Raw genomic sequence first — 26031 nt, 5'->3', positions numbered from 1 at the left:
TAACTTGATGAGCCATAATTTTCTGTCAAGTGTTCTTGCATAGGGTAGAAATTGTGAGAGTCAGGCCAGCTGCCCTTGGTTTATTTTATTTATTTATTTTATTTTTATTTGACATATTTCTATACCGCCCAAACTCATTCTCTGGGTGGTTTACAACAAAAAGGTTAAAACATTAGTTAAAACAGAATAAATGATAACAGAAAAGATTGACACAGTAGAACAATTTAAAATTTTAAAATATTTTAAAACAATGTTAAAACTATTAAAACACTATTTAATTAAAAGCCTGGGTGAACAGATGCATCTTTAAAGACTTTTTAAAAGTTATCAGAGATGGGGAGGCTCTTATTTCAGCAGGGAGAGCATTCCAAAGCTTTGGGGCAGCAGTGGGAAAAGGCCCCTCCCCGAGTGGCCACCAGACGAGCTGGTGGCAATTGCAGATGGATCTCTCCTGATGATCTCAATGGGCGGTGGGGTTCATAATGAAGAAGACGTTCTCTTAAATACCCAGGGCCCAATCTATTTAGGGCTTTATAGGTTATAACCAGCACCTTGTATTTTGCCAGGAAACCTATCGGCAGCCAGTGTAGCTCTTTCAATACAGGAGTAACATGATCTCTCTAAGATGACTCAGAGACCATCCTGGCTGCCGCATTCTGGACCAACTGTAGTTTCCAGACTACATACAAGGGCAGCCCCACACAGAGCACATTGCATTAATCCAGTCTGGAAGTTACCAGCAGATATACCACTGTCCTGAGGTTGTTTATCTCAAGAAATGGATGCAGCTGATGTATCAGCTTCAGCTGATAGAAGGCACTTCTGGCCACTGCCTCAACCTGAGACACCAGAGAGAGGCTTGGATCCAGAATCACCCCCAGACTGTGTACCTGTTCCTTCCGGGAAAGTGTGACCCCATCCAGAACAGGCAGATCAAATTCACCTCCCGAGTTTCTACCCCACACAATGAGTACCTCCATCTTATCTGGATTCAGCTCAGTTTGTTATCCCTCATCCAGCCCATCACCGTCGCCAGGCAGGCATTTAGGGAAGTTATGCCCTCTCCCGATGATGCTGACATGGAGAAATAGATTTGGGTGTCATCAGCATACTGATAGCACTCTGCACCAAATCTCCAGATGATTTCTCCCAGCAGTTTCATGTAGATGTTAAACAACATCTGATACAATACGGAGCCGTGAGGGACACCATACAAAAGTTCAGATTTTGTAGAACAACAGTCTCCAAGGGACACCATCTGGAACCTACCTGAGAGGTAGAGCAGGACCACTGCAAAGCAGAACCACTTCCCACTCCCAACTCCCTCAGGCGCTACAGAAGAATACTATGGTCAATAGTATCGAAAGCCGCCGAGAGGTCCAAAAGGACCAACAGAGTCACACTTCCTCTGTCAATTCCCAATTGGAGACCATCCATCAGGCTGACCAAGGCAGTCTCCACCCCATAGCCTGCCTGAAAGCCAGTCTGAAATGGGTCTAGATAATCTGTTTCCTCCAAGACTGTCTGGAGCTGGGAGGCCACCACCCTCTCAATTACCTTGCTGAGCCATGGAAGGTTGGAGACAGGCCTTTAGTTGATCAGCTCTGAAGGATCCAATGCAGGCTTCTTCAGAAGTGGTCTGATAATTGCCTCCTTAAGACAAGGAGGCATCCTGCCTTCCCTCAGAGAAACATTTATGATCTTTACCAGGCTTTCTACAACAACCCCCTTGCCAGATAATATAAGTCATGTCGGGCAAGGGTCAAGAGAACAGGTGGTAGTCCACACCATTCCAATCAGCTTGTCTACATCCTCAGGAATCACAAACTGGAACTGATCCAACCGAACCACACAAGAGGAGCCACTGGACACCTCCACATCAGACACTGAAGTAATTGTGGAGTCTAAATCGGCCCGAATATGAGATTTATTTAAAAGAAATCTCTGTTTAAAGAAATCTCTTTTCTTATGTGAGCCTTCTTGTAGTATCTAGAAGATCTTGTATGGATGGAGTCTGTAAAAGTTGACATAAATCTTACTGGGACTTGACAAGAAGAAAAACAGACCTAGGATTGCATGAATGTGAACTCAGACATGTACTAATAAGCCTGCAGAATCTGGAGGGAATTCATAGGACTTCTCTTGAATGATTTGTCCTGGACTGGATCCAAAAGTGCTTGTGCGCAAGTGGAAGGCACCTCCAGTCACCCAAGGTGCTCCCTCATTTTCTTACAATTCCCCCACTGCCACTTTAACCTGCCGTACCCCATCCAGTGCCATTCCAGAGGTTCCACAGCCCTCAAAAATGGCTTGGCCCCGGGGCAGGGCGGGAGCCCTGGTGCAGGCAGCTACAGTGGAAGGGATCAGAATTCTGCTTTGCACATCTTAAGAACCAAACCCTTAGCAGCTTTCCAGAGAGAAATTATGGGCTCTGGATTGTCCTCTCGAAGTGCTCCTGAAGGAGCCACTGCCAGTCTTAAAGCATTGTTCCTCATTTGCTCTAGCAGCCGCTGCCAATGCCTAGTCAGGAGAGATCAGCTGCTGATAGAATGAATGAGAACTGTTGCTTTTTAATGATTGTCAGAACTGCTGAAGAAGATGGATTGCTGAAGAGCAGGCCTGCTCAACTTAGGCCCCCCCCCAGCTGTTTTTGGACTACAACTCCCATACTCCCCAGTCACAATGGTCAAGAGCCAGGGATTATGGGAGTTGTAGGCAGGAGGGCCAAAGTTGAGCAGGAGGGCCAAAGTTGAGCAGCCCTGCTGTAGAGCAACAGCAGCAGCTCCTCCTGCTCCTTGTTCTTGTTCCAGGCAACAGTAAGCCAGTCTTAGAAGACTCCTTTGACATGGTTGACAGTTGTATAAATACAGGAAGAACCCATCCATTGCTCAGGATTCCCAAGAGGTGGAGGGGAATGGGGATTACTCTCTACATATTCCCTGTTCACTCAGTTCAAGTTGTGGTGTTTCAAGTGAATGCATGCATGGCTGAATGCTTCCCTAATCTCTCTTGCTTTTCCTGGTCTGTAGGTCCCCATAAAATTCTATGAATAGTAATTAGTCTCCTCTCTTTCAGGAAATGTTGCAATTGTAGATAGCAAAAGGGAAAAGTGGAGATGGGCCCAAACAAGGTGCAAAACAATATGTGGGATTTATTAGAGGAAAATGTAATCTTTATATGCCTAGTGGATTTTGATGATATACTTTCTTCAGGTATGTAGAAGAAGGTAGGTAGAAAAGGTCATCAGTTTCTCCGGACAACATTGGTTTCCACAAGGCAACCAACTTGCAAGAATCATTATATTGTGTGGAGTGAGAATTCTTTTTGTGCCCCTGAAGATGGTCCATCACCCAAACACACTGGTCATATAAAGATGACATTTCTGTAATAAATTCCACATATTGTTTTGCCCCTTGTTGGAGTTCACATCATCTTTCCCTTTTGTTGCTTTTGGGGTAGCACCCTTTTACCTTCACTGTAGTTCTAGGTAGGTCACACTATCTTATATGAAATTAGAAAATGCTGTGTTTCTCATTCAGAATGGAGAAATGCAAAGTTGTCCCAGTATTTCTAATCAACTGAAGTACAGGCACTTTTTCTTTCTTGTTTAGGATGATTCCTTTTGCATCTTCATATCATTTGAAAATGAGAAATACAATTGTGTCTGATTTCTATAACATTGACAGAATTTTCATTTCAAGAGTTCCCTAGGATTATTGTTAATGTCTCATTAATTGATGAGGAAATATAATTGTCCTACTCTCTCTCCTCCCACCACTCTTCTTTTCCCTCTCCCCTCTCTCTCTCACATACACACACACACACCTCCAAAGAGGGAAAGCTCTATTCTGCCACTGTGACAGACTTCCTTGCCATAGATGCAGTCATTTACCGAAGTCTTGGAGACAGCCCAACTCTGCGGACAGTCAAACATGATTCAAAATGGTTGAAAGGTGAGTAAACAAAAGTAGAGAGGGGAAGGGCAGCACTTTTGATTACAGTCTTGGATTCCTGACAAATCTTGCTGTGTTATTTTTCTTATCTTTACTGTGCTGCTTTACAGTCTAGTCCTCCCTTGCCCTCCCCACTTTAACGATCTTTAAAAGAGAAGAGGTTTTGCGCACATGACAGCCATACTTCATTGCAGCAATGTCTTCTGTCAGGTAGAGGAGACTAAATTACCTCCTTTACTTTTACATTTATTTCATTTTCCCCCTCTTTTGCTGCTAGATATTGATAGAAAACCACAAGAGTCCTCGGAATAGGTAGCATCCAATTTGTTTTTAAAAGCCTGGATAGTTCATTATATCATGGGAAAGATGGAGTATTGGGAGCCAGTAGGGAGTGTTTTGAAGCAGTGATGGTACCATCAGCCCTGCCTTCCGATTAGCTAGGTAACTATCAAGGCTTTATGATGTGTAGAGAATTTGTTCTGCAACATTAGGTACCATCAATAAAAATAAAGTAACAGAACTTCCATTTTATTGCTGTGAAGTACTGTACGGGTCTGCTGAATTAGGTAATGTGTATGTTCTAAATAACCTCATTGTTACAAATGCTACTGTTCATTCTTTTCCAATGGCATTATGAATGGTGCAACATAGTACTCAAAGACAGTGAAAAGGGGATTTGGCTTGTAGACAGAGAAGTGTTTAAAAGACAACTGTTTCTTAGGACTAAGATGATGTACTTCGATCCAATTTTTCCTTTTAAATTGTAGTACTTTTATTGTCAAGCAAGCATTTACTACTTTGTGACTATAGGCGATTGTTAATTCTCTGCGAAAAGAAATAAACCTGCTTCTGTGAATACAAAAAACCCATTTCTATACATTGAGGAAGCTAAACAAATTAAGTGCTTTCCCCCTCTAATTCACTGCTTTGCATAATTTAGTTTATGTTCAGAGCTATGTTCCACAAAGAAAGAAGACTAGCATTGAATAATGAATAATCTGCAGGACAAGCCAAATGGGACAATAGATTGGGGAAAGGAGTCATGAGAAATTAACAGAGACCTGGGCAGAACACTGAGTCATCAAAATGCATCGGGAGGAACTCCCCCTTGCCAGTGGTACTATGATTTCTAAGCCTCCACTAAGCACTGACCACATGTTTCCAAGATGTTTTCTACATCTGTGTGTGTTGAATACATTTATGAGATAGGTTTCCAGATCTCCCGCTACACATTTTTCATCTGTTCTGTTTATTGGGCCAGTTCAGACGTAGTCAAGATTAAACCATAGCTTTGCAGGGTTTTATTTTTTGAGATAAGCTCCCTTTCACGCACAAGCCTAGTAAGAATTCCACTTCTAATTGTGGTTAAAAACAAACCAGGATCAGTCACAACATCCTAACTGACAGTTCCTGACCTATTCAACCACAGGGCTTAAAATGAAACATGATCTGAACCCAAGATTTGAAATCAGGTTCAGGTTTATTTTAATACCTTTGATTACAGGAACCAATACCTTTGGATCATAAGCCAGGATTCATTGGTTTGGATGTCATGACCAATTCTGGTTTGTTTCTAACCATAACCCAAAGGAGAATTCTTCTGCGGCTCATGGGCAAGATGACTGGAGAATGCACACTCTTGAGGATCTGAGCTGTTATGCAAAGTCAATGTTTAATTTTGTTTCCACTTGATGTCTGGACCCATTGAGCTGTTTCTCATTAGCAGTGTGGAATGGCAATAGGGTTTGCAGGGAGGAAGCCCTGAAGAGCTTACCTCCCTGCAGATGATATGTTATGCTTCCGTTGGGCAGGTGGATTGCCCGCTCAGATGAGCACCGGTTACTACCAGTAGCTCCGAGAGTCGGGATACCGGACCGTGTCACCCTGCCCCGCCCCCATAGCTCCAGTAACCCAGTTTTGCATGCACATATGAATAACCTTGTGGTCGCTGTTTTATTTTAATATTGCTAGCCACTGCTTCAGGAAACATTCCTGAATGGCAGGATTTAAAAAATTGTACAAATATATAAATAATGCCGTTCCAGAAATACTTCTGTGGTTTTGTTTCTAACCTCCTCTCTTTTTTTCAATTTTTGATCAACTTTAGCATTTTATTCAATTCTTCCAAGGCTGTAAACTCACCTCAAAGAGCACATGTTCCACTTTATAAACAAAAACAAAAATGGCCAGAGGCTATCAGCCATACTTGCTAAAGTTCTGAATCAGAGTGAGGGCAAGTATAAGACCAGCCCTGCTTTCACCATTCAGTTGCATGCACTTTTTACCATTTGAAAAGGCTCTAATTGGTTCTGAATTATACACTTTCTGGTGAAAGTTAGAATGCTGACTAAGACTTTTCACAGGATAGTGAATTACAACTAAATGTTGAATTCCCAGAAAAACTTTGAAAATTGGTATTTCCCAGGCTAAACAACAACAGACAACTATGAGTCAAAAGCCATTTGTGTTCCTGTTTGGATTTCTTTCACTAAACAGCAGTAAGATCTAATTTTGAGAAACTTGGGTGCTTCTAGTTGAAAAATAAACTGTCTTAGCAATAGTTTTGACATGACCAGTCCTCCCTTTGTGGATGAAACCAGTTCTGTTTGCTATCGGCAGTAATATGCTATCTGTTTTAGCAGCATATAAGAACATGACTGAGTTACCTAGATCTTCATAAGTCTGTCCATGATCTACCTCCCAAACAGAGAGAGAGAGAGAGAATATCCTCCTGCATGAACAGAAATAAAAAATTATCCTGAATTGGTGTTGTGCTTTGCTCAGATTTGTTGCCCTAGTTGGCTTTCATGTTTACATGATCAGAACATTTTGTCTTGCTTACAGAGCCATACTTTGTCCATGCAGTGGATTATGGCAACTATATCTACTTCTTCTTTAGAGAAATAGCAGTGGAGTACCACAGCATGGGAAAGGTAAGAGGCAAAACGTCCTCACAGGCCAGTTCAAGTTAGCAGTGACCTTGAAATGAGAGCCATAAATCACAGTGACAAGGTCATTGTTTTGAGAGGATCCTGCTGCTCATGCCAGAGGTGGTTGAAATGCAGCAATACAGTGCCTTGATATAAAACTTTCTGGCTTGTGATGGTGACAAGATGTGATTTTTCCCCCCTCCATTAAGCTGGAAAGCATATGGCAAATTGATTTAATTCAGAACTCCAAATAATCATTAAAAGTCTGACTTTAAAGCAAAGAAGCAGCTGAATTTGGAAGACCTTCATAAAGAACAACAGAAGTAAATGGGAAGAAATTTCAATCTTGCCATGTCATAAACAAGAACGAAAGCCTTATTGAAAGCATTCTTTTAAAAAAATCCACAATAAATGTATTTTAAAAAGCTTACAAGGTTAAAAAGGAGAAGGACATAAATAAAAGCCTGATGACGCTTGCATGCTTTTGAAAAATGCTGAGGATACAAGACTCAGAGGCTGGCAATGTAGGCCTCATGGATTGCAAATATAGAATGTGCTTTTGTTTGTAGAAATAGAAAGCTGAGCAGTCTGCATGGAAATGAGTTTTACAGGGGCTAAGAACTGATCTCCTGAAGGATTTATGGCTGTGTATGAAATGCCACAGGCTTATCTTCCATAGCACAGAGTTCCAAAGCTGAATTTTCTTCTGTTTGTTATTTGTCACAGATTATAGGGAACATGGGATCAAATTAAGCAGCCTGCATTGTCATTTCTGAGGAAAGAACAAAAAGAAAAACAGAGCTCCAGTAAAGTTTTTTTTGTCCCCTTTTGGTAAACAAATATTTAGGTTTCCTTCTCCCCACCTTTTCTCGCTGTAGGTAGTTTTCCCCAGAGTAGCTCGGGTTTGCAAGAATGACATGGGTGGATCTCAACGAGTGCTAGAAAAACAGTGGACTTCCTTCCTAAAGGCACGATTGAACTGCTCAGTTCCTGGAGATTCACACTTCTACTTTAACATACTGCAGGCGGTTACAGATGTTATCCGTATCAACGGTCGGGATATTGTCTTAGCAACCTTCTCCACCCCATATAACAGGTAACCTCCGCAGGAGCCTTGCCTCTCAAAGTTCACCATTTAACTGTGTTGGTTTAGCTGCCTACCCGAAAGGTTTGGAATATATAGAAGAAAAATATTGCTAATTCTGTACACATGTATAAGGTCTTATTATATAACAAATCACCCGGGTGGCAAAATATAAGTTACAGTGGGGCTGCACAACTTCAGCAGGTACTGAGCCAGCCGAGCGGCGGCCTATGTCCAGCCCCAACCAGCGTCCCATCTGATGGCGTCCCATGCACGTGACATCACGCACACAGGGTGTTCCCGAACGAAACACCTCACCCACACCCGGGCTACCAGGAGCCCCGAGCGAGCACTTGCCAGTCCTTTTCAGGTAGCATTTTCTGCCTGAAAGCATCTATTCCCCTTTCTCTCACTTGGGAGAGAAAGGGAGAACAGATGCTTTCAGGCAGCAAACACTGCCTGAAATGACAGGGAAGGGCTTGCTTGGGCTCTTCGGAGATGAAGGCCATGCCCTCTTTGCACGTGACCTTGAGCTCCTAAGAGCCCGAGCGAACGCTTCCCTGTCCTGAAAGTGTCTATTCTCCCTTTCTCTCCCTCTCTGGAGGGGGAGAAAGAGGAATAGATGCTTTCAGGCAGAGAACGCTGCCTGAAAAGGATCAGCAAGCACTCGCTCGGGGCTCCCGGTAACCCGGGCGGGGGGGTTCATTCACACCAGCCCCCGAGGCTTCAGCAGCCCCTACCATTGGCGACCTGGGTTCTTTGAACCCATTCGCACAATGATGGCTACGCGCCTGAACTTCAGCCTTTCAGTTGGTTTTGGGTTACAGTTCCTATCATCCCCAGACACAGTGGAAAAACGTCAAGTATGGTGGGAGTTGTAGTCCAACATCTGCAGGAGGGCCAAAGTTGTGCAGCCCTGTTATAGCATGGTCAGTAAGCACAGAAATTATGGGAAGCTTCACATCTAATGGTGGCAGGTAAATAGGAGGGAACCACCAGTGTCCAGCAAGCAGGTGCTCCTGGCACAAGCTGGTACTTCCACCCCTTTCTGTGTAATCCAATCCCAGATATGCCAGGTTGCCAGTGTTGGCTCCCCTCTGCCGCCTGACATTTGTAATCTAGATTTGAATCTGGGCAGCAGATGTCAGGTGGCAGAGGGGACCCAACATTGGCAACCTGGCATATCTGGGATTGGACAGCATGGAAAGGGGTGGAAGTATCAGCTCATGCTGGGAGCACATGCTCTCTGGGAACTGGAGCTCCCTCCTACGTACTCTCCCCTGTTACATGTGAAGCTGCCCAAAGTCATATTCAACTTATAGTAAAATAACTTATGCCGGAAACTAGACAGACGTGTCTCTAGCCTTTGGAATAAAAGCCTTTCTTTACTTGATCCCACTGGGAATGTTTACTTCTCTCTGGATACAGCTGAAGAATTAGTTATGGTCCCTAGGCAGAATCCAGACTACTTAGTTATGAATAGCACTATTGAAATCTATGAGGCAAGTTTGCCATGACCGAATTAAGTTCCATTAATTTCAACTGGATTTAGAATGAAATTAATCTAAATTTTGCCCCCTGCAGTCTACAAGAGACATCTTGAATTGATGTCTCCTCACTGTCTGCCATTCTCACAAATGTGTCTTCTAAGATCTTCCACATAGCTCTCCAAAAAGTAAAGAAAGGTGTTTGTGAATGCAAAACAAAGGAGTTGTATGAAGTCTTAAATGGCTTTCCAGTGTGTTTGGCTGTGAGGATTCTATATCATGGAGTTGGGCAGAAGCTAGATTAAGATCTTTTGGTAGATCTCTGGATGATTTGCAGCAGATCAGCAAGGGGTTTTCCCCCCAGTTATTTAACAATAGAATCCCTACCTATCAAATCAAGGTATTAAAATTTGTGATCTCTAATAGCTTCGACTCAGGTTTATTCATTCATTCATTGAGGAGATTCTCACAATCCACCAAAAGCGGACTAAGGGAGCCTAGCCCACTTTTGGTGGATCGTGTGCTGCCACAGGAGCCATGCAGCTCCCAGCAGCAAATCCTCTTAATTTCCCCTCCCGTTAGACGAGGTTAGCAGAGCGAGGGCTCCGCTAACCCTGTCTATTTGATCATGTGTTGCCGCAGTGCGGCAACACACGCGGAGACCCCCGCCAGGAGGCTGAAACAAGCCTCACGGCCCTGTGGGTCGCTCCAGGATGCCCCGCGCACTCGTGCAGGGCATCCTGGAACTTCCAGGGGCCATGTAGCCCCTGATCCCCACAGCCCCCACCGGCTCCATGACGGAGCCAGAAGTCGTGTGGGCAGCCAATGCGGCCTCCCTGGGCTGTTTGGGGATCTTCTGCAGGGAGAGCGGGCTAAGCCCACTCTCCCCACAAACTCTCTGAAGGCGAGTCTCACCAATCGTGAGACTCGCCTCATTCCATTCATTCATTCATTCATTCATTCATTCAATTTTTATACTGCCCTTCCAAAATGGCTCAGGGCAGTTTACAATTAAAACAAAACCATTAAAATCAATTAACAGTTAAAACTGAGATTATAAAATACCATAAAACAACAATTAAACAATCAAAACAGTTTAAAACCCTGAAAAACCAGGTTACAACATTAAAACCGTTTACAACAATTACTTGTCTTTTCCTTGCCTTTTTCTGCTGCCGCCACACATGTCGTTTTCTCAGGGTGGATGTCATTTACTCATTCTTGTTATTAAAAAAAATCCATATCTCATTGTTTCCAGTTCACTATACTCTTTAAGTTGTACTCCCTTTTTCAAAGGTGGTCATTTGTGAGAAGACTTTTACCTTGAAATGGAATTGTAACACAAACTTTGGTAGTGTAGATCTGTTTAGTATTGGTCCTTGCCCTCTGTGGAGGCATGCTCAGTGATACCTGCAGTGATATCACTAGTGACTGAGATATCCTCAAGTTCTGTCTTGAAAAACCTGGCTGCACCTTCCTTATTACCTTTGCTACAAAGTGACTATTCCTGCCATTATTCTTTAGTGTTCTGAAATTACTTTTTTTAATTGACTTTTTTTTTGCACAAAAGCACAAAAATTATTTTAATTAGAAGCACAATAGTGCAGTTGTGAATCTGACTGTTTTTTCATACAGAAGCAACGTGTGCAGGGATATTTGTACACATGTATTTTCAGGTTTTAACAGAAGGAACCTGAGGAGGGACTATCACCATCTATATTGTGCTAGAGACACCCATATTCATATTACTACAGATATTTATATATAGCTTTTCAACAAAAGTTCTCATTAAAACAAATACAGGCACTCCCCGACTTACAAACACCCGACTTACAAACCCCCAACTTACAAACGACTTGTACATACAAACAACTCTCCATAACCTATTAAATTAATGAAGTCCCCAACTAACAAACGCCAGGCCATACCTACAAATAAATCGTCTCTCATCAGAACTGTGTGCGTTCCGACTTATGAACATACAACTTACAAACAAACTTTTGAAACACAATTTGTAAGTTGGGAACTCCCTGTAAATAAGATGGTTCCCTGTCCCAAAAAGTAAAAAAAAAACACCACAAAGTAGACACCAGCAACAACCACTGGAGGGATGCTGTGCTGGATATGGATAGGGTCACTTGCTTTCCCCCAATAAAAATAAGAGAATCACCACTTTAAAAGGTACCTCTTGGCTCAGTTAGCAGGGGTGACTACTACTACTTCTACTACTACTACTACTACTACTACTACTACTACACACACTTGATCTTAGCCAAAAGGCCAAGAAGCTACTACTTTGGGGTAACTACTGTGATGCCCACTTGGTGGGCAGACATGATGGGTTGTTTACAGGCAAAGTAATACAGTGTTTAGTATAGTGTGGAACCACATTTACAATACCACATGCAGCTGATTGTAGAACAGCATTTGCTATGCCCTATTTGAAAGCAACTATTGTTCACTAAACTGCATTGGAATTAGCTTTCCACCCACAATTGATTATTTAGAATGTTAACTACAATTGGCAACAATAAAAATACATGAGATTCACATATCCCCTTCATACTTCTAATATATAAAAGGGGGGCCTTTTAATTCTGCACTCCAGTGAATGCATGAACTGCACGTACTGTGGAGATGACGTACTGTGTATCTCACAGCAAGCAAGATCTGCAAGTTTGCCCTTTATAAGAGGCAGTGGCGTATCAGGGGGAAACGGCGCCCAGGGCAAGCTCTGGCCCTGAAATGCCACCCCCCGGCCCCCACATACCTGTGAGGGCGCGGCGGCGCCCCCCAGGCGGCAGATCACCGGCGGTGGCGGCGATTCGGCGGTGGCGGGTGGGCGGCGACGATTTGGGGGTGGCGTGCGGCGGCGGGTTACCCGCGGCCCGCCGAGTGCGGCAGTGGCTGGCGTGGCGGCGATGGGCTGTAGCGCGGCACAAGCAGCGGCGGATCGCCCGCCGAGGATGGAGTGCAGGCAGAGCGACGCCGAGCCTGCCTCCTGGCCCAGCGTCGCTTCGCGCCTGCGCAGTTGGGAAGCGACACCGGGCCAGGAGGCAGGCTCGGCATCACTCTGCCTGCACTCCATCCTCGGTGGGTGATCCGCCGCCGCCGCTCAGGCTGCGCTACAGCCCATCGCCGCCACACCAGCCATCGCCGCACTCGGCGGGCCGCGGGCGACCCGCCACCGCCAAATCGCCGCACGCACGCCGCCACACTTGGCGGGTGATCCGGGGGGGCGGGGGGAGCCACTTTTTGGCGCGCCCCACGTGACCCGCCAGGGTGGCGCCCAGGGCACATGCCCTGCCTGCCCCCCTATCGTTACACCCCTGATAAGAGTAGACTAACGATGCACAAGTCACTTCAGCTGTTGCCATTTCTAAAATGTGTAGTGAAACAGCCATCAATGATTCTGAACACAATTCATTGCAGGCCCTATTGAAACAAGTGGGACTTGTGGAACAGAGAAATCTTAAACAAGTTCAGTGCATTTCAGTAGGATACAGATGGTATTGCCTGTGAATCACAAGGAAATAGGGTGTGTGCCAAGTAGGAATAGTTCTCCCTCATAATAGATTGAATTTTTTTTTCTGTGTATAGCTGTATCTTTCTCTTTTTAAAAAAATTGCATAGCATGCAGCACAGCTGAAGGGGCCTGACCACGCTGACGTCCTTTCATTATTGCTGCAATACAAGTAATAAATGAAAGTAATGGGGAATGTGATTTTGACACCCATAGTTTTTAGGTCAGCTAATAAAATACTTCTATACCATCACCTCATCTGTTAAGAATTTGTAAGCACTGGTATATTACCACACACTTCTCAGTAATTTATGGAAACGTGCTAAGGTCTCCAGTTGCTAAGGTCTCCAGGAAACATTAGCAAATATGCTAATTAAAGTAAAATTGCTTCTGTGACAATGAGGGCTTGTTTCCTTTCCCATGCCTTATATTAGAAAGGACATTTGAGGGACGAGGGAATGCTTTAGTTCATGTCTTCATGTTACATAGTGGCTACCTGAAGTCAAAGGGTAGCCACAGCAAGGTCAAAGGGACACACACACACAACACACACACACACACACCCCACTGCTACAAAATGCAGGAGAAAATACAGGCAACATGAACTAATAGCTACCATTGACAGCCAATTTAAAGCTGCTGCTTTGGGAATGATTAAGCCATGAGCAGAAAATATAGCCAAATACAAGGAGTAGGCACATTTTATTAAAAGAAAATAGCGGTTAAGCATAATATATATTAAGACAAAAAGAGGAAGAGGAAGAAAGAGAAAACACTAAAAAGTGTTGGTAAAATTGTGTCTTAAATATTTTCAGTGTTTTTCTTGCTGTTTTCATTACCTTTTATCAGCACAGATACAACCTTAATTAGTAGGATAATGCCTTCAGGGCAACTCATCAGCCATTCATTGTCCTCCTCCAGCCATCTTGCAATTTAAGAACAAAAATATGTTTTCCTTCTGGCGCCACCATAAACCAGACTCTTGGTGGAACAAACACCTGATCATCATCCATGAAAAGCATTTTCTGTCTCTGTCACACTGTAACACAACCAAGGATTGGTCCCCAAAGCAGGGCTAGGAAGATGAAGTCAAATATGACTCCCGACCTGCAAACAGGAACTTTTCAATTGGATCCTACAAGGATGGGATCGTAGAGCAACAAAGCACGCAGCAAAAAGGAACACAATCTAAACAATAACTCTTTGCCAATAAATAATGAAGCTATTCTCACAAGCAGCGAAAACCGGGCTAGGGGAAGCCCAGCCTGGTTTTCGCTGTATGTGAGTACATGGCTCCCGGCAGTCGTGTACCCTTTTAAGTAGCCCACCGCTTAACCCAAGTTTGCACCCATATCCCGGGCTAAGTTATCATGTGGACATGGTGGACACACTCAGGGGGGAAGGGGGCTCCCAGTGCACTCACACTCCATGCACTCACACGGTGCATTATTGGGGCTCCAGGGGGCAGAGGACATGCGGCGGTGCTTCCCTGCACGGGACAGCCGAAGGCAAGCCACTGCTCATCTGGGCAGGTAATTCGCCCGCCCGAGGAAGGGGCATTCGTCAGAGAGAGCGGGTCAAACCCCCTTCCCCCCCCCCAGATCTCCTTTTGGCGCTTCACATTGCTTGTGTGAAGTGCCCCAATGTATAATTCAACCCCAGGTACCTGAGAGCTATGCCATTTGTGGTAGGACAACCATTTTCTTGAGTTGGCACTGTTAGGACAGCATTCTGCCTGGCAATCAGAGCAGATCCACTCAGTTCTGATCTTTTTGTCATCATATACACACCTGCCATTAGACCCAGCTCCCTGGCATGTAATTTTTTTGCAATATGTTCAGTGGCCTTGCAGTACAAACCAGAGGTGGGTATGCATTAGATGTTTCATGCAGAACTGCTGCTAATTTAATGTGTGAAGCAGTGCCATGCCTTTAGGGTGACACAGTGGGTAGCATCCTTCTTGATCAGTATTCAAATATTCTGGCACAGTGCCATACACAGTCCATCAATGGAAGTGTACCACTGCTTTGCCAGTAAAGCCTCTGGAACTTCCTGCGCTGGCATAAGACCACAAGTTCTTGAGCTGTTCCAGTTGTAATCTCTCTTTTATGCAGTCTCATAGGGTTGAAGATCTCTTCGGGTTGGACCACCAAACAATATGATAAGGCTGTAAGGCATTGGTATATGACAGGAGTGGGCATTACTAGTAGCTTCCAGGCTTGTCTGAAGTAGCTCTCCAGACATTTGGGCTTGCCTCTCTCCACCTTTCCTTCCAGTCAGGCAGTTCCCTTCTGTTCTGCCACAAGATTCTCTGGCAATTCAAGAGTTTTGTTGTTAAAATCCCTTATTTTGGCGATGTACATTTGTGTATATTCTGCCATTCTGTGATTGGCTCTACTGTCCCAAGCCCACCATTTTGTGACTCACTCCACTTCCGCAAGCCAGTATTTCATGCTGGTAGATCCCAATACATTGCCCGCCCGCCCACCCACGCCCCAAAACCACAACCCTCTGAAAACTTTGTCTGCTCACTCCTGAGTAGTCTGAACTATTCTGAATATATCTCTGATGCAGTTCTAGAGATTATTGAAAACACTATAATGAAATGGTCTTATCTGATAGGTTACTTTGCAACTTTAAATATTGTTAGATATGTGGGGGGAAATATTGTTTGATATGTGGGGGCAAAGTATTACCTTTATGAGTTTGGTATTCTAACTCCATTTATTTACCGTTTGGGGTAAATAAGCCATCTATTTAACAGCTTAGTTTTGTTGTACAACTGTTTTTGGTTATACCCCTCCCTTAGTATTACCCCAACATCCAAATGCCAAATTATGGTAGTTGGATGCATGATAACCCCCCACCTTAAGTCAGAGTTATAACTCCTAGCCAGATGGTGTTCATTGACTGATCAGAATCATGGAGCATAAGTTAGATATGTACAAATTCAGTACAATAGATCATGTGTAAACAAATGAAGCAGATCAATGAATAATTCATATATGAAAGCCATTGATTAAAAGAAAGAACTAAGCCTTTCGAAAAGTGTTTGTGTAAGACTGTAATTATATTTAGTGATTGCTACTATTAGGTTACATGCAAATAAATCAGAAAATCCAAATTTAAATTTTAGTGTGTGTAAGGCAAGCTGCATTTGCTTCTGCAAACTCTTTATGGTTGACTGAGTAAAGCAAATTCCTGCTCATAGGAACTCAGCCAGAAACATACAGGAAAATCGAATGATGCTCAGAACTTCAGCGGATGGATAGTGGTATTTTGCTGCTCTTTCAGGTTGAGTGAGGTGCATCTGTATGCAAAATGAATCCACTCCAGCATCTAAATAGCTTCTAGAATGGAAATGTGGCAGGGCTTGCAGGATTAATTTTGTGAATGTGTTACATTTACAATGCAAGTTTCTATCCAGAAAATGGGCTGTGATTTTAATAATCCAGGAATTTCTTTGTAGCATGAGTTGTCAGAAGTATATCTCAGAATCTTCGGAGTCTTCAAAATTACTGTAATATACTGTTGCTTTTCATCTTTTGGGAGCAAGCAGTACTGACAGGAACTGGCTGCCCATTGGAGCATCTCAAATGCCTGCACGGGGGCAGCCTTTTACTGTCAATACCCAGAGGTTAGAAGGTTCAGAATTGAATGGCCTGTGACAGGAAGACTTCTATGCAGCATGTTTCTCAGACAAAAAAAAATCTGCATAACTTTAGAATGAGTAACTATTTCTGGAAATGTCACATTGCAGCATCCCTGGCTCTGCTGTCTGCGCTTATGATATTCTTGACATTGCCAATGTCTTTTCTGGGAGATTCAAAGAGCAAAAGTCTCCAGATTCAATATGGACACCAGTTCCTGATGAACGAGTGCCAAAGCCCAGGTACGTTTATCTATGTTTCTTGTTTCTCTCTCTCTCTCTCTCTCTCTCGGATGTGTGCTGGCGCCCTTGTTGTTTAACTTTTTTGTTAATGATATGGTGACCCATCTAGATAGCTGTGATTTCCATCCTCCCAAGCTAGCTGGAAGAAGTATCTCGGTGTTGCTGTATGTGGATGACGCGGCCATTCTGGCCAGAACCCCAGTCGGTCTAAGGAGGGCCTTGGGGGCATTGGCTGTTTATTGTAAGAGAGAACGGCTGCGTATTAATTAACAGAAAACAAAGGTGCTCTCCTTTGCTAGGAGACCCAAGAGACGGGTGTGGAAAATCGATGGACAAAGGATAGAGCAGGTCCAAAATTTTGTATACTTGGGAGTAGCTGTTCACTCATCGGGATCAAGATGGGCCCATACCTATCATGTGGCCCAGGCTGCCCAAAACAGCACCCGAGCTATTTTGCGGTTCTATAGAACCAGGGGAGGGTATTTTACCCCCGCGGCCTTAAAACTTTTCCAGGCGAAATCATTGGCACAGTTACTGTACGGTGCCCAATTGGGTCCTTACCCAGATCTGTCCCCCTTAGAAGTGGTGCAGTCTAAGTTTTTGAGAGCAATATCTCAGACACCCAAGTGTACCTCTAATGCGAGGCTCAGATTGGAGGCGGGTCTCATTAGAGTGGAGGCCAGATGTTGGCAAATGGTACTGTTTTATTGGCTGAGAGTTTTTTCCTCGAACACAGGGCTGAGCCGTCTAGTATTAGAGGATTCTTATCAGTCGACCTGGAAGTGTGCTCTGAACCAAAAGATGACCACTTTGGGCCTCGATCAGTCTGCCCTGCTTGCGCAAAGTTTGGAGACAGCTAGGAAGCTCATGAAACAGAGAACTGAGGATATTGAGAGACAAACAGATATAGCAAGGGTACCTGACTTTCAGAGCCAGGAATCAGTCAGATATAGTTTGGCTCCAGCATCCTACCTCACTGTCTTGGAGGTGCCCCCACTTAGAAGAGTTCTTACCTTAGCAAGATGCAATGCTCTGCCATCAGCCCTCCTAGAGGGCCGATATAGAGGGATTCCCTATGGGGAGAGGCTCTGTCCATGTGGTGAAGGTCAAGTGGAAACAGTCACCCATGTGCTGTTGGAACGTTTGTTCTATAGACACCTGCGTCGAGATCTCATTTACCCTTTGATAGCTAAATGCCCAGGTCTTGATTCTCCTCAGATGACTGACAGGCTGTTGGAAGGAAGTAACTCCTGCGCCACCAGACAGGTAGCTAAATTTTGTAGTGCAGCCCTCCGTTTGCGTAAGAGCTTAGTATTGGGAAAATAGGCGACGGATTTAAGGCCAGAGCAACTTGTAGCTATAATGTGGCTAGCTGCAGGTGGGCACGCAGGTACTGGTATCACCTGTATATCAGCAGTAAATCTAATGACAATATTTTCTCAAGCTCCTGAATTGTTTAATTCCTCTCAGATTTAGGAGTCGAAAAGGCAGCTGGTTGAGTTTGTGTAATAGCCTCATAAGCATGAAACACTGCTGCCTCCTCTATCCCTAATTATTTTAGTAGTACTTTTAGTACCTTGATCTATGCTGAGGAGGACTTTTTAAAATTTATTTGGTGTTATCATTTGTAATAGAAGTTTGATTGTCTGCTCTTTTACATTTGTTTTAACCTCATGCTGGTCGCTGACCGAAATAAAGAGATTGATTGATTGATCTGTCTGTCTATCTATCTATCTATCTCAAAGCAGCTCACAATAATGAATTAAAAATCACAATAAAAATACAAGAAACACAACAGATCAGCAATGACATCCTATGCAGCAGAAGAACAATTACTATCTGGTGGCAAAGCCAATCAAGTGTCAGGAAAGGCCTACTGGAAAAGAAGAGTTTACTTCTGCTTAATGTTAACAAGGAGGGGAGTAACCAAAGATCAAGGGGAGGGTGTTTGAGAGCCAGCCCCCCCCCCCCAGAGGACCCTCAGGTACACAGCACCACCAGTTTTACTTCCAATGGTGGCAGGGCACCCAGGAGTGCCTCATGGGATGATTTTACAGACCATGCAGAACTATACCGGAGTAGGTAGTCCATCAGATAGCTTGGCCCTAACCCACTTCGGGATTTAAAGGTAAATAACTGAATCACAGCCAGAAATACACCAGGGTATTAACCAGGGTAGCTGGTTCACTAGCTTGGTAATATGATCTGAGTGTCTAGCTCCTGTCAAAATCCTCACAGCCACATTCTGTACTAACTGATATTTCTGAAGGATCTTCTAGGGCAGCCTCACAAAGAGTGCTTTGAAGTAGTCTAGGCAAGAGATGCCAAAGAGTGTGCTAAGATAAAGTCTTTTTGCTCCAGGCACTGGTGCACCAGCCAACGTTGGGCAAAAGCACACTTGACGAAGGCTACTACCTGAACATCCAGGAGCAAAGGCAAATTGCAAGCTCTGAATCTCCTCTTTCTAGGGGAGTGCTAACCCATCCAGAATAGGCTGCCAACTTATGTAGGAAGTTTGATCATTTTCATAACAATGTGAGATTTAGTATGCAGTGTAAATACAAGAATAAACTACAATATTCATGCACATGCGCTTTATCTGACCAGAATTACATTCTTGTTTTTTAAATATTTTTTTCCCTTCAGATAAATATAAACATATATGTAATTTCCTCATAGCAGTAGCTAATGAAACCTTCCACAGAGGCTGTACTCATGTACAGCATTTGAAAGCATGCCGGAAGTTCCAGCCTGGTGTGTTATTCATTGTTACAGTCATTCATCTGAAGAGGCGAACACTGTAAGGGTGATGGCAGGTGCTTCCGTGATTGGCAGGCTTGGACACCTGACCTGGCAGGCCATTCACTTGACCAATGACAGAAGCACCTACCATCACACTTACCGTGTTTGCCTCTTCAATTGAATGCCCGTAGCCATGAGTGACATGCAGGGGCAGGACATCTGGCACACTTTCAGAGGCTGTATTGAAGCACAGCCTCCGTAGAATAACATCCAAATATGTGGACTTGCAGTTCAAAGACTGAATGAGGATAGTGACTGTAGAAAAGAAGCAATAGGAAGGCAGGGAAGACTTGAGTTGGGCGTAGTAAGCAAAAGAAACTGGATTTTTTTTTTTTTTGCAGCCGATATATGACTGGTTTGGCCTCATTTCCATGAGAGTACTGGGGAGATTCCAGGAATAAGCAGCACATTTGTATTCCAGTTATCCAAGACAGATAACACTGCCTTATTAAAAGACTCTGCAGACTCATGCTTAAAAGGCTAGGGTTTTCATACTTGTCAAAAATTAAAATGTTCTTGGGAGCCATAGCAAAGAGGATGTTTACTCTGATGCTGGCTCAACTCACCCTCCAAGCTGTGTTTTTAAGCAGCTTTATTTCACACTTTGAGGAAAACGCAACATTTCCCTTGTAAATTAAATAAAGTGCTCTACGTTCCAAGAACAAGAGCCTTGCAGAAGTCAATCTGGAGCAAGCCTAAAAAATGAGCAGGATCTTGCCAAACTATGTACGTGTTTATTGGGCTCCATGCAGATGGATGAACTGTGAACTTGCATTTTACAAACTTCATAATGTGCGTGGGAAATTTATGTGCACTAATGGTCATAAATCAGGTACTCCCATGATACTCAGAACTGTGTGTTGAATGCTAAACTCACACTGTAGAATGACAAGACCCAGAGGAAATCTAAAAGCACCTCAAATGATGGCATTATGCATTGTTCAGCTTTCTCTACAAGGCACACACTCACTTAATACAGATACTTAGAAATACAACTTATGTAGAATATTTACACCAAAGCAGTAAGTAATTATATTCCCTCCCGCATTTTTTTAAAAAAATTAGACCAGGTTCCTGTGCTGGCTCTACATCTCTTCAAAAGTACACATCCTCCAACGAGTTTCCAGATGACACTCTAAACTTTATCAAAACACATTCTCTCATGGACGAAGCGGTACCATCAATTGTTAACAAGCCATGGTTTCTGCGGACAATGGTCAGGTAAATAAGTTTTCCTCTGATTCTTACCTTGTGTTTCCCCCCCCCTTCAGATTTGCTAATGTATTGGGATTTGGTTTGTTTAACATTGTTTTAACATGTCTGCTGTTGTTGCCATCTAGCTGTGAGCTGGATTAGGAACTGGTTAAAGAAATGGATCTAGAGAGTAGGAATACATGGGCGTTTTCCATAAGGGAAGAAAGTGTTGACTCTGGGATCAATGCCATCTACAATATACTTAAGGAGCTGAGGTGAAGGGAAGTTGCTAAATGTATAGCTGGCTTTAGATTATTCAAGATGCTGAAATCCCAAGCAGATTCTGAAGGACCCCCAAAGGATCCTTGTATACCAGGCAACCCACTGCTGAAAACAAAGAAGCTATTCTCACGAGCAGCAGAAACCAGCCCAGTTCCTGAAGCTCATGAGAACCAACAAGCCCACTCGTGTAGCCACCCTCTTAAACAAGGTTAGCGGAGCGAGCACTTGGTTAACCTCAGTTTTTTGGTTGTGTGTCTGCTGCGGCTTCTCGCGGCCACAGTGGGCACACATGGGGGCGGTCCCAGGAATGCACCGCGCTCTCGCACAGTACATTACTGGGGCTCTGGGAGGCACCATGTGACAGCGCTTCCCTTCGCCCGCTCCCTGGAACTGCCAGGCAAGCTACAGCTGGGCGCAGGAACACCAGAGCCAAGCCACTCATCTGAGTGGGCGATCTGCCCGAGGAGGGGTATGTGATCGTCTGTGGGGAGAGCAGATTAAGCACTCCCTGCTGAACCCCTTTTGGCTCTACACCCTGATCATGTGTACAGCTTTAAAATGTTGATTTGGGGGAATCTTTGGTCTAGTTTGTTACGATAATTTTTGGGTTCTTATGAGTTTTGACAGTGACAAAGGAGTTACCACATTACTATCAAAGCAGCTTAAGTTATTGGAAAGATGTTACTTAACTCCAGACAGGCTGTCTTGAGCCCAAGTCTCAGAGGAAACACCAGCTTGTGTGTTTGCTTATGAGTCAGCATTTTCTACCTCAGTAGAAAACTCTGGGCAAGATTAACAGATAGCTTGAAGGGATATCCACCGGATATGAAATCTGTCTGCTAGGATGTTTTCATATGTTGAAAACATCCTGGTGCCTGTCAGGATATGTTGTGGATAGTTCCAATGTTTATGCAAGTGTTCAGAAAGAACTATTCACATTTAAATAATCCTGTGTCTCAGCATAAAAAGAAACAACAATTTTTGGAGATTCCCCTATACACAAGGATACATGTCAGCAGCCTCCAAAATACATAAAATGTTTTGTGAGCTTTGTTTTGCAAGCCAATATGTGCATTATTTTTCCACACTCATGCTTGCAATCATGTATGAGGAAATGTATGTGTTATCAGTATATTTATTTGTGGTTCAATAATGTGTTAGGAAACCATTTTCTGCATCAGTTTAAAAACACGTACAAAGGTTAAAAATAAATGTGCTGACACACAATAAAGTATATTGATTCCAAAATACACATAGCTTCATACATAGTGCTCTCAGCAAAGTGGGAAACAGACTGTAAAAAGCAGTTGCCTTTTACTCCTAAATTTTGGGAATCTTTCCATATTGCTGAAATGCTGAGTAGGCACAACATAAAAATAAGCTCCTAGAGGCCTCATCTCAGACCACTTTAGGCCTGATTTTATACTGTGTGAAAGTGCTCTGTGTGTATTGCTTTAGCCAGTTTAAGCTTAAAATTGTGTTTGTTTATGAATAGACGAATCATGCTCATAACTTTACTAAATACCTATCTATTCGTGGAAGTAATTATAAAGTAAATGACTGGCTAATAAGGTGGTGAAAGCTGTGATGTTGTCTTTCCAGATATCGCTTGACCAAAATTGCTGTTGATAATGCCGCTGGGCCAAATCAGAATCACACTGTGGTTTTCCTTGGATCAGAGAAGGGAATCATCTTGAAGTTCTTGGTCAGGACAGGAAATAGCGGTTTTCTAAATGATAGCCTTTTTCTGGAGGAGATGAGCATTTACAATCCTGAAAAGTGTGTATTATTGGTTCTGTATTTTTTAAAACAAAGAACAGTAGTTCTGAATTCTCAAGCATAGTGCTGTTCCCGTGGGGTGGGGGGTGGGGGTGAACCCTTGGGAGCTGGGTTTTTTGTTTTGTTTTTAAAATTAAACTCTAAATATTTATTTCTGTTTTGTTGTTTTTCTTTATTTAAATTTCATCATGAAAAGAAATGACTGCTCTAAGGTCAACAAATGATTTCATACAGCCACATCAAAGATGAAATAACAGAACATGAAAATTGTTCACAGAGCTTTCATGTTTCTTCCCTCCCATCCCCAAGACAAATAATACACTGAATTCCATCTCCAGTTACAACTATGTTTCATTGGAAGTCAACAAAATCTGGGATGATGATCAAAAATGTAACTTCTGAGAGCTTTTTCGAAAGTAATGCCATGTCATCATCTCAACTCTCCATAATAATAACATTAAATATGAATTATAGTTGTGAAATGCCTATCAGAATGAGGGGCTGGGAAGCAAGCTAGACCTAGATAACATGGCCTAGCAAGTTTGTGTCCATGCCCCAGAGGATCATAAAGGTTGCTGCCACAAATGGAAGAATGAAAACTGTGGCCATCCATTATCTAGCTCATGACAGAGATGAATGATGGGGTTGGGTTTAGAAAGGCTCTTACACCCATCTCCACTCCACTCTCTTATGGACCTCAGACAAGACAGCAGTGGGGTCTTCCCCATGCTGATCTATGGCAGGGCTGATGATCTGTATGTTGGGCTGCAAAGCAGAGAAATGGTGGTAGACTCTCTCCCATGTTATGTGCACATTTTCCAAAGCTAAATTTTAATTCTCCTGGTTTTATGCTGATGGGATATTTCTGTTGTAATCAACTGTCCAAGAATGAATGCATAAATGAATTGACTCTTTTTTTCACACTAGGTGCAGCTATGATGGGATAGAAGACAAAAGAATTGTGGGCATGCAGCTGGATAAACGAACCAGTGCCCTTTATGTAGCATTCTCAAACTGTTTAATAAGAGTTCCGCTGGGAAGGTGTGAGCGTCACGGCAAGTGCAAAAAGTAGGTATTCGTTGACACCAATGGTGTCACACCATTTCTCTCACTAACTCCTTTCTCAAATATACCAAGTATTGATGGTACTACTAATGAATTTTAGAATGATCCATGTATATCTCTTCTATCAAGGGCCTGCATAGCTTCTAGAGATCCATATTGTGGATGGATGAAGGAAACCGGGGCATGCATGCAGCTCTTTCCTGGAACTACGTAAGTCATAATCACCATTGGAAGATAGAGTGAGCTATAGTAATGTTGGATACATCTGTAACTATGGTGAAAACTAATTGGCAATAATGAGCTTCTCAATAAAGAAAGGTGAGGGGAAAGTGAAATGTTTATTTCCTTCTCTTTTACATTCTTTCAGCTTCCAAAATATTACTTTATACAAGTTTTATGCACATTAGTGCACCTCTGTGTTTAGTTCTGCTTCTCTACACCTTAACATTTGAAATAAATTACCTTGTGATCTGGATCATGATTCTTTGCCCTCAAAAGAGTGGGTTCTGCACCTGCGCGGGACCATTCAGGCAGAATTGACTAGCTCCTCGAAGTGCTTAGCCCTGCCCCTTGCACATGGTGCGCTTCCTCAGTTTGGGCGGGCTAGCGTTTTCTCCTCAGTTCCTTTCTGACCGCCATTGTGTCAGCACCTTGGACAGTGAGCTCCTTGGATTGGAACAGTTTCTGTGAAAATAAAGATAGAAATTTGCTTAGTTTTTACTTCATCCTCTGACCTAGACCAGAGAGACTATTCTCTCTCTTGATGTTTTAAATTTTATTCTAAACGAATGGATGGTTTTCTTGGTAGCGACTTGGGATTCTTAGACGGCTTAACTCGGCTTGGACCCGGAACGGACTCTCTGCTAAACTGAGAGTTGAGTATTCCTGTTATTTCATTTGCCTACTTTGGATTTTTAAAAGATCTTTAAATGTTGTCTCCACTGCAGTGCCAAACTCCCCTCGGTGGGCGACCATGAACTTTGCCTACTTTGTTTGGGAGAGGAGCACAACACCTCTGCTTGTTAGATTTGTCTTACTTTCTCTCACCAAACCAGGAAAAATTGAGTCCTACATCTGCGGGCCTGCGCCCCAGCACGCCGATGCCCAGATCTCCTGTAGGCACCCCTGTGCCTTCGACATCTGGTATGGTATTGGGTTCAACATCAGGCTTGGAGTTAAAGTCCATGTTGGGGACTGCCATCATGCAGTCTAAAACCTCAACACAAACTACTTCAGTGTCTATCACCAGCAATGCCGTCCCTTGGGGGGTGCAGGGCAAATGGTCCCGCCCCCTGCATCTGACATCAGCAGCATCTGACATCAGATGCAGCAGGGAGTGTGGCCTCACTCTGAGACAGAGCCGTGCGCCCCATTTCATAACAAATTCCAGCCAGCACTGCATATGCAGCATGGGCAGGCGCTGCTTTTCCTGCCAGGAGAGCAACTCCCGGCCACGCTGTGAGTGTAGCACTACCAGTATTTGCTCTGAAGCTGAGTGCACAGCCCTGTTTCAGAGCGAAGCCGTGCCCCCTGCATCAGGTGCAGGGGGCATGAGGCTTGCTCCCCCCTCGGGCAAGCACACATGGTGGCAGCGGGCAGCCACAGTGGCTGCCAGGAGCTGAGCGCGTGAGCATTCTGCGAGCCTGACCACCGCTCGCTGGCACAGCGGGTCCCCTCCAAATGCGCGGCCCAGGGCTACCACCCCAGTCGCACCACCCTAAGATTGCACCTGACCACCAGCACATTTAAGGCACCTAAGCCCTCCTCCGACCCGTCCCATCATATGTGGCACAAGTCTCAACATTGAGGGTCTGATGCCAAAGTTTCCCCTCCCAAGAAACATCGCAAGAACAGTGCCAGGACTGGGCGTAAAGAGACACTCACCACTTCGTGAGCTATGCCTTCTTCGATGACTCTCCAATTGGCGCTGGTGATTCCTCGATCTCATCCTTAAACTCTGGCAGTTGTGGAGCTTGACTTTACCATGCCCACAACTTGGCACCCTACTTCGGCAACACAGCAATCAGTACCGGCCACAGT

At 43.8% G+C, this 26031-nt stretch overlaps 1 protein-coding gene across 16 annotated transcripts in view; it reads left to right on the top strand.

Moving 5' to 3' along the window:
- The window catches only part of SEMA6A (semaphorin 6A), a 233317-nt gene that overhangs the window by 145962 nt on the left and 61324 nt on the right, over positions 1–26031 (top strand). For all 16 annotated transcript variants that reach the window (XM_053303548.1, XM_053303556.1, XM_053303555.1 and 13 more), the window contains 8 exons: positions 3834–3953; positions 6798–6886; positions 7762–7979; positions 16738–16869; positions 20737–20892; positions 22750–22926; positions 23854–23994; positions 24121–24201. In XM_053303548.1, coding sequence (XP_053159523.1) covers positions 3834–3953; positions 6798–6886; positions 7762–7979; positions 16738–16869; positions 20737–20892; positions 22750–22926; positions 23854–23994; positions 24121–24201 — 1114 coding nt within the window. The remainder of the gene's footprint in view (positions 1–3833; positions 3954–6797; positions 6887–7761; positions 7980–16737; positions 16870–20736; positions 20893–22749; positions 22927–23853; positions 23995–24120; positions 24202–26031) is intronic.

The sequence above is a fragment of the Hemicordylus capensis genome, chromosome 2, assembly GCF_027244095.1.
Source record: "Hemicordylus capensis ecotype Gifberg chromosome 2, rHemCap1.1.pri, whole genome shotgun sequence".
In the NCBI taxonomy this organism is placed as follows: domain Eukaryota; kingdom Metazoa; phylum Chordata; class Lepidosauria; order Squamata; family Cordylidae; genus Hemicordylus; species Hemicordylus capensis.
Note: the sequence above shows the minus strand (reverse complement) of the source record. Positions and strands in the feature narration are given on the sequence as shown.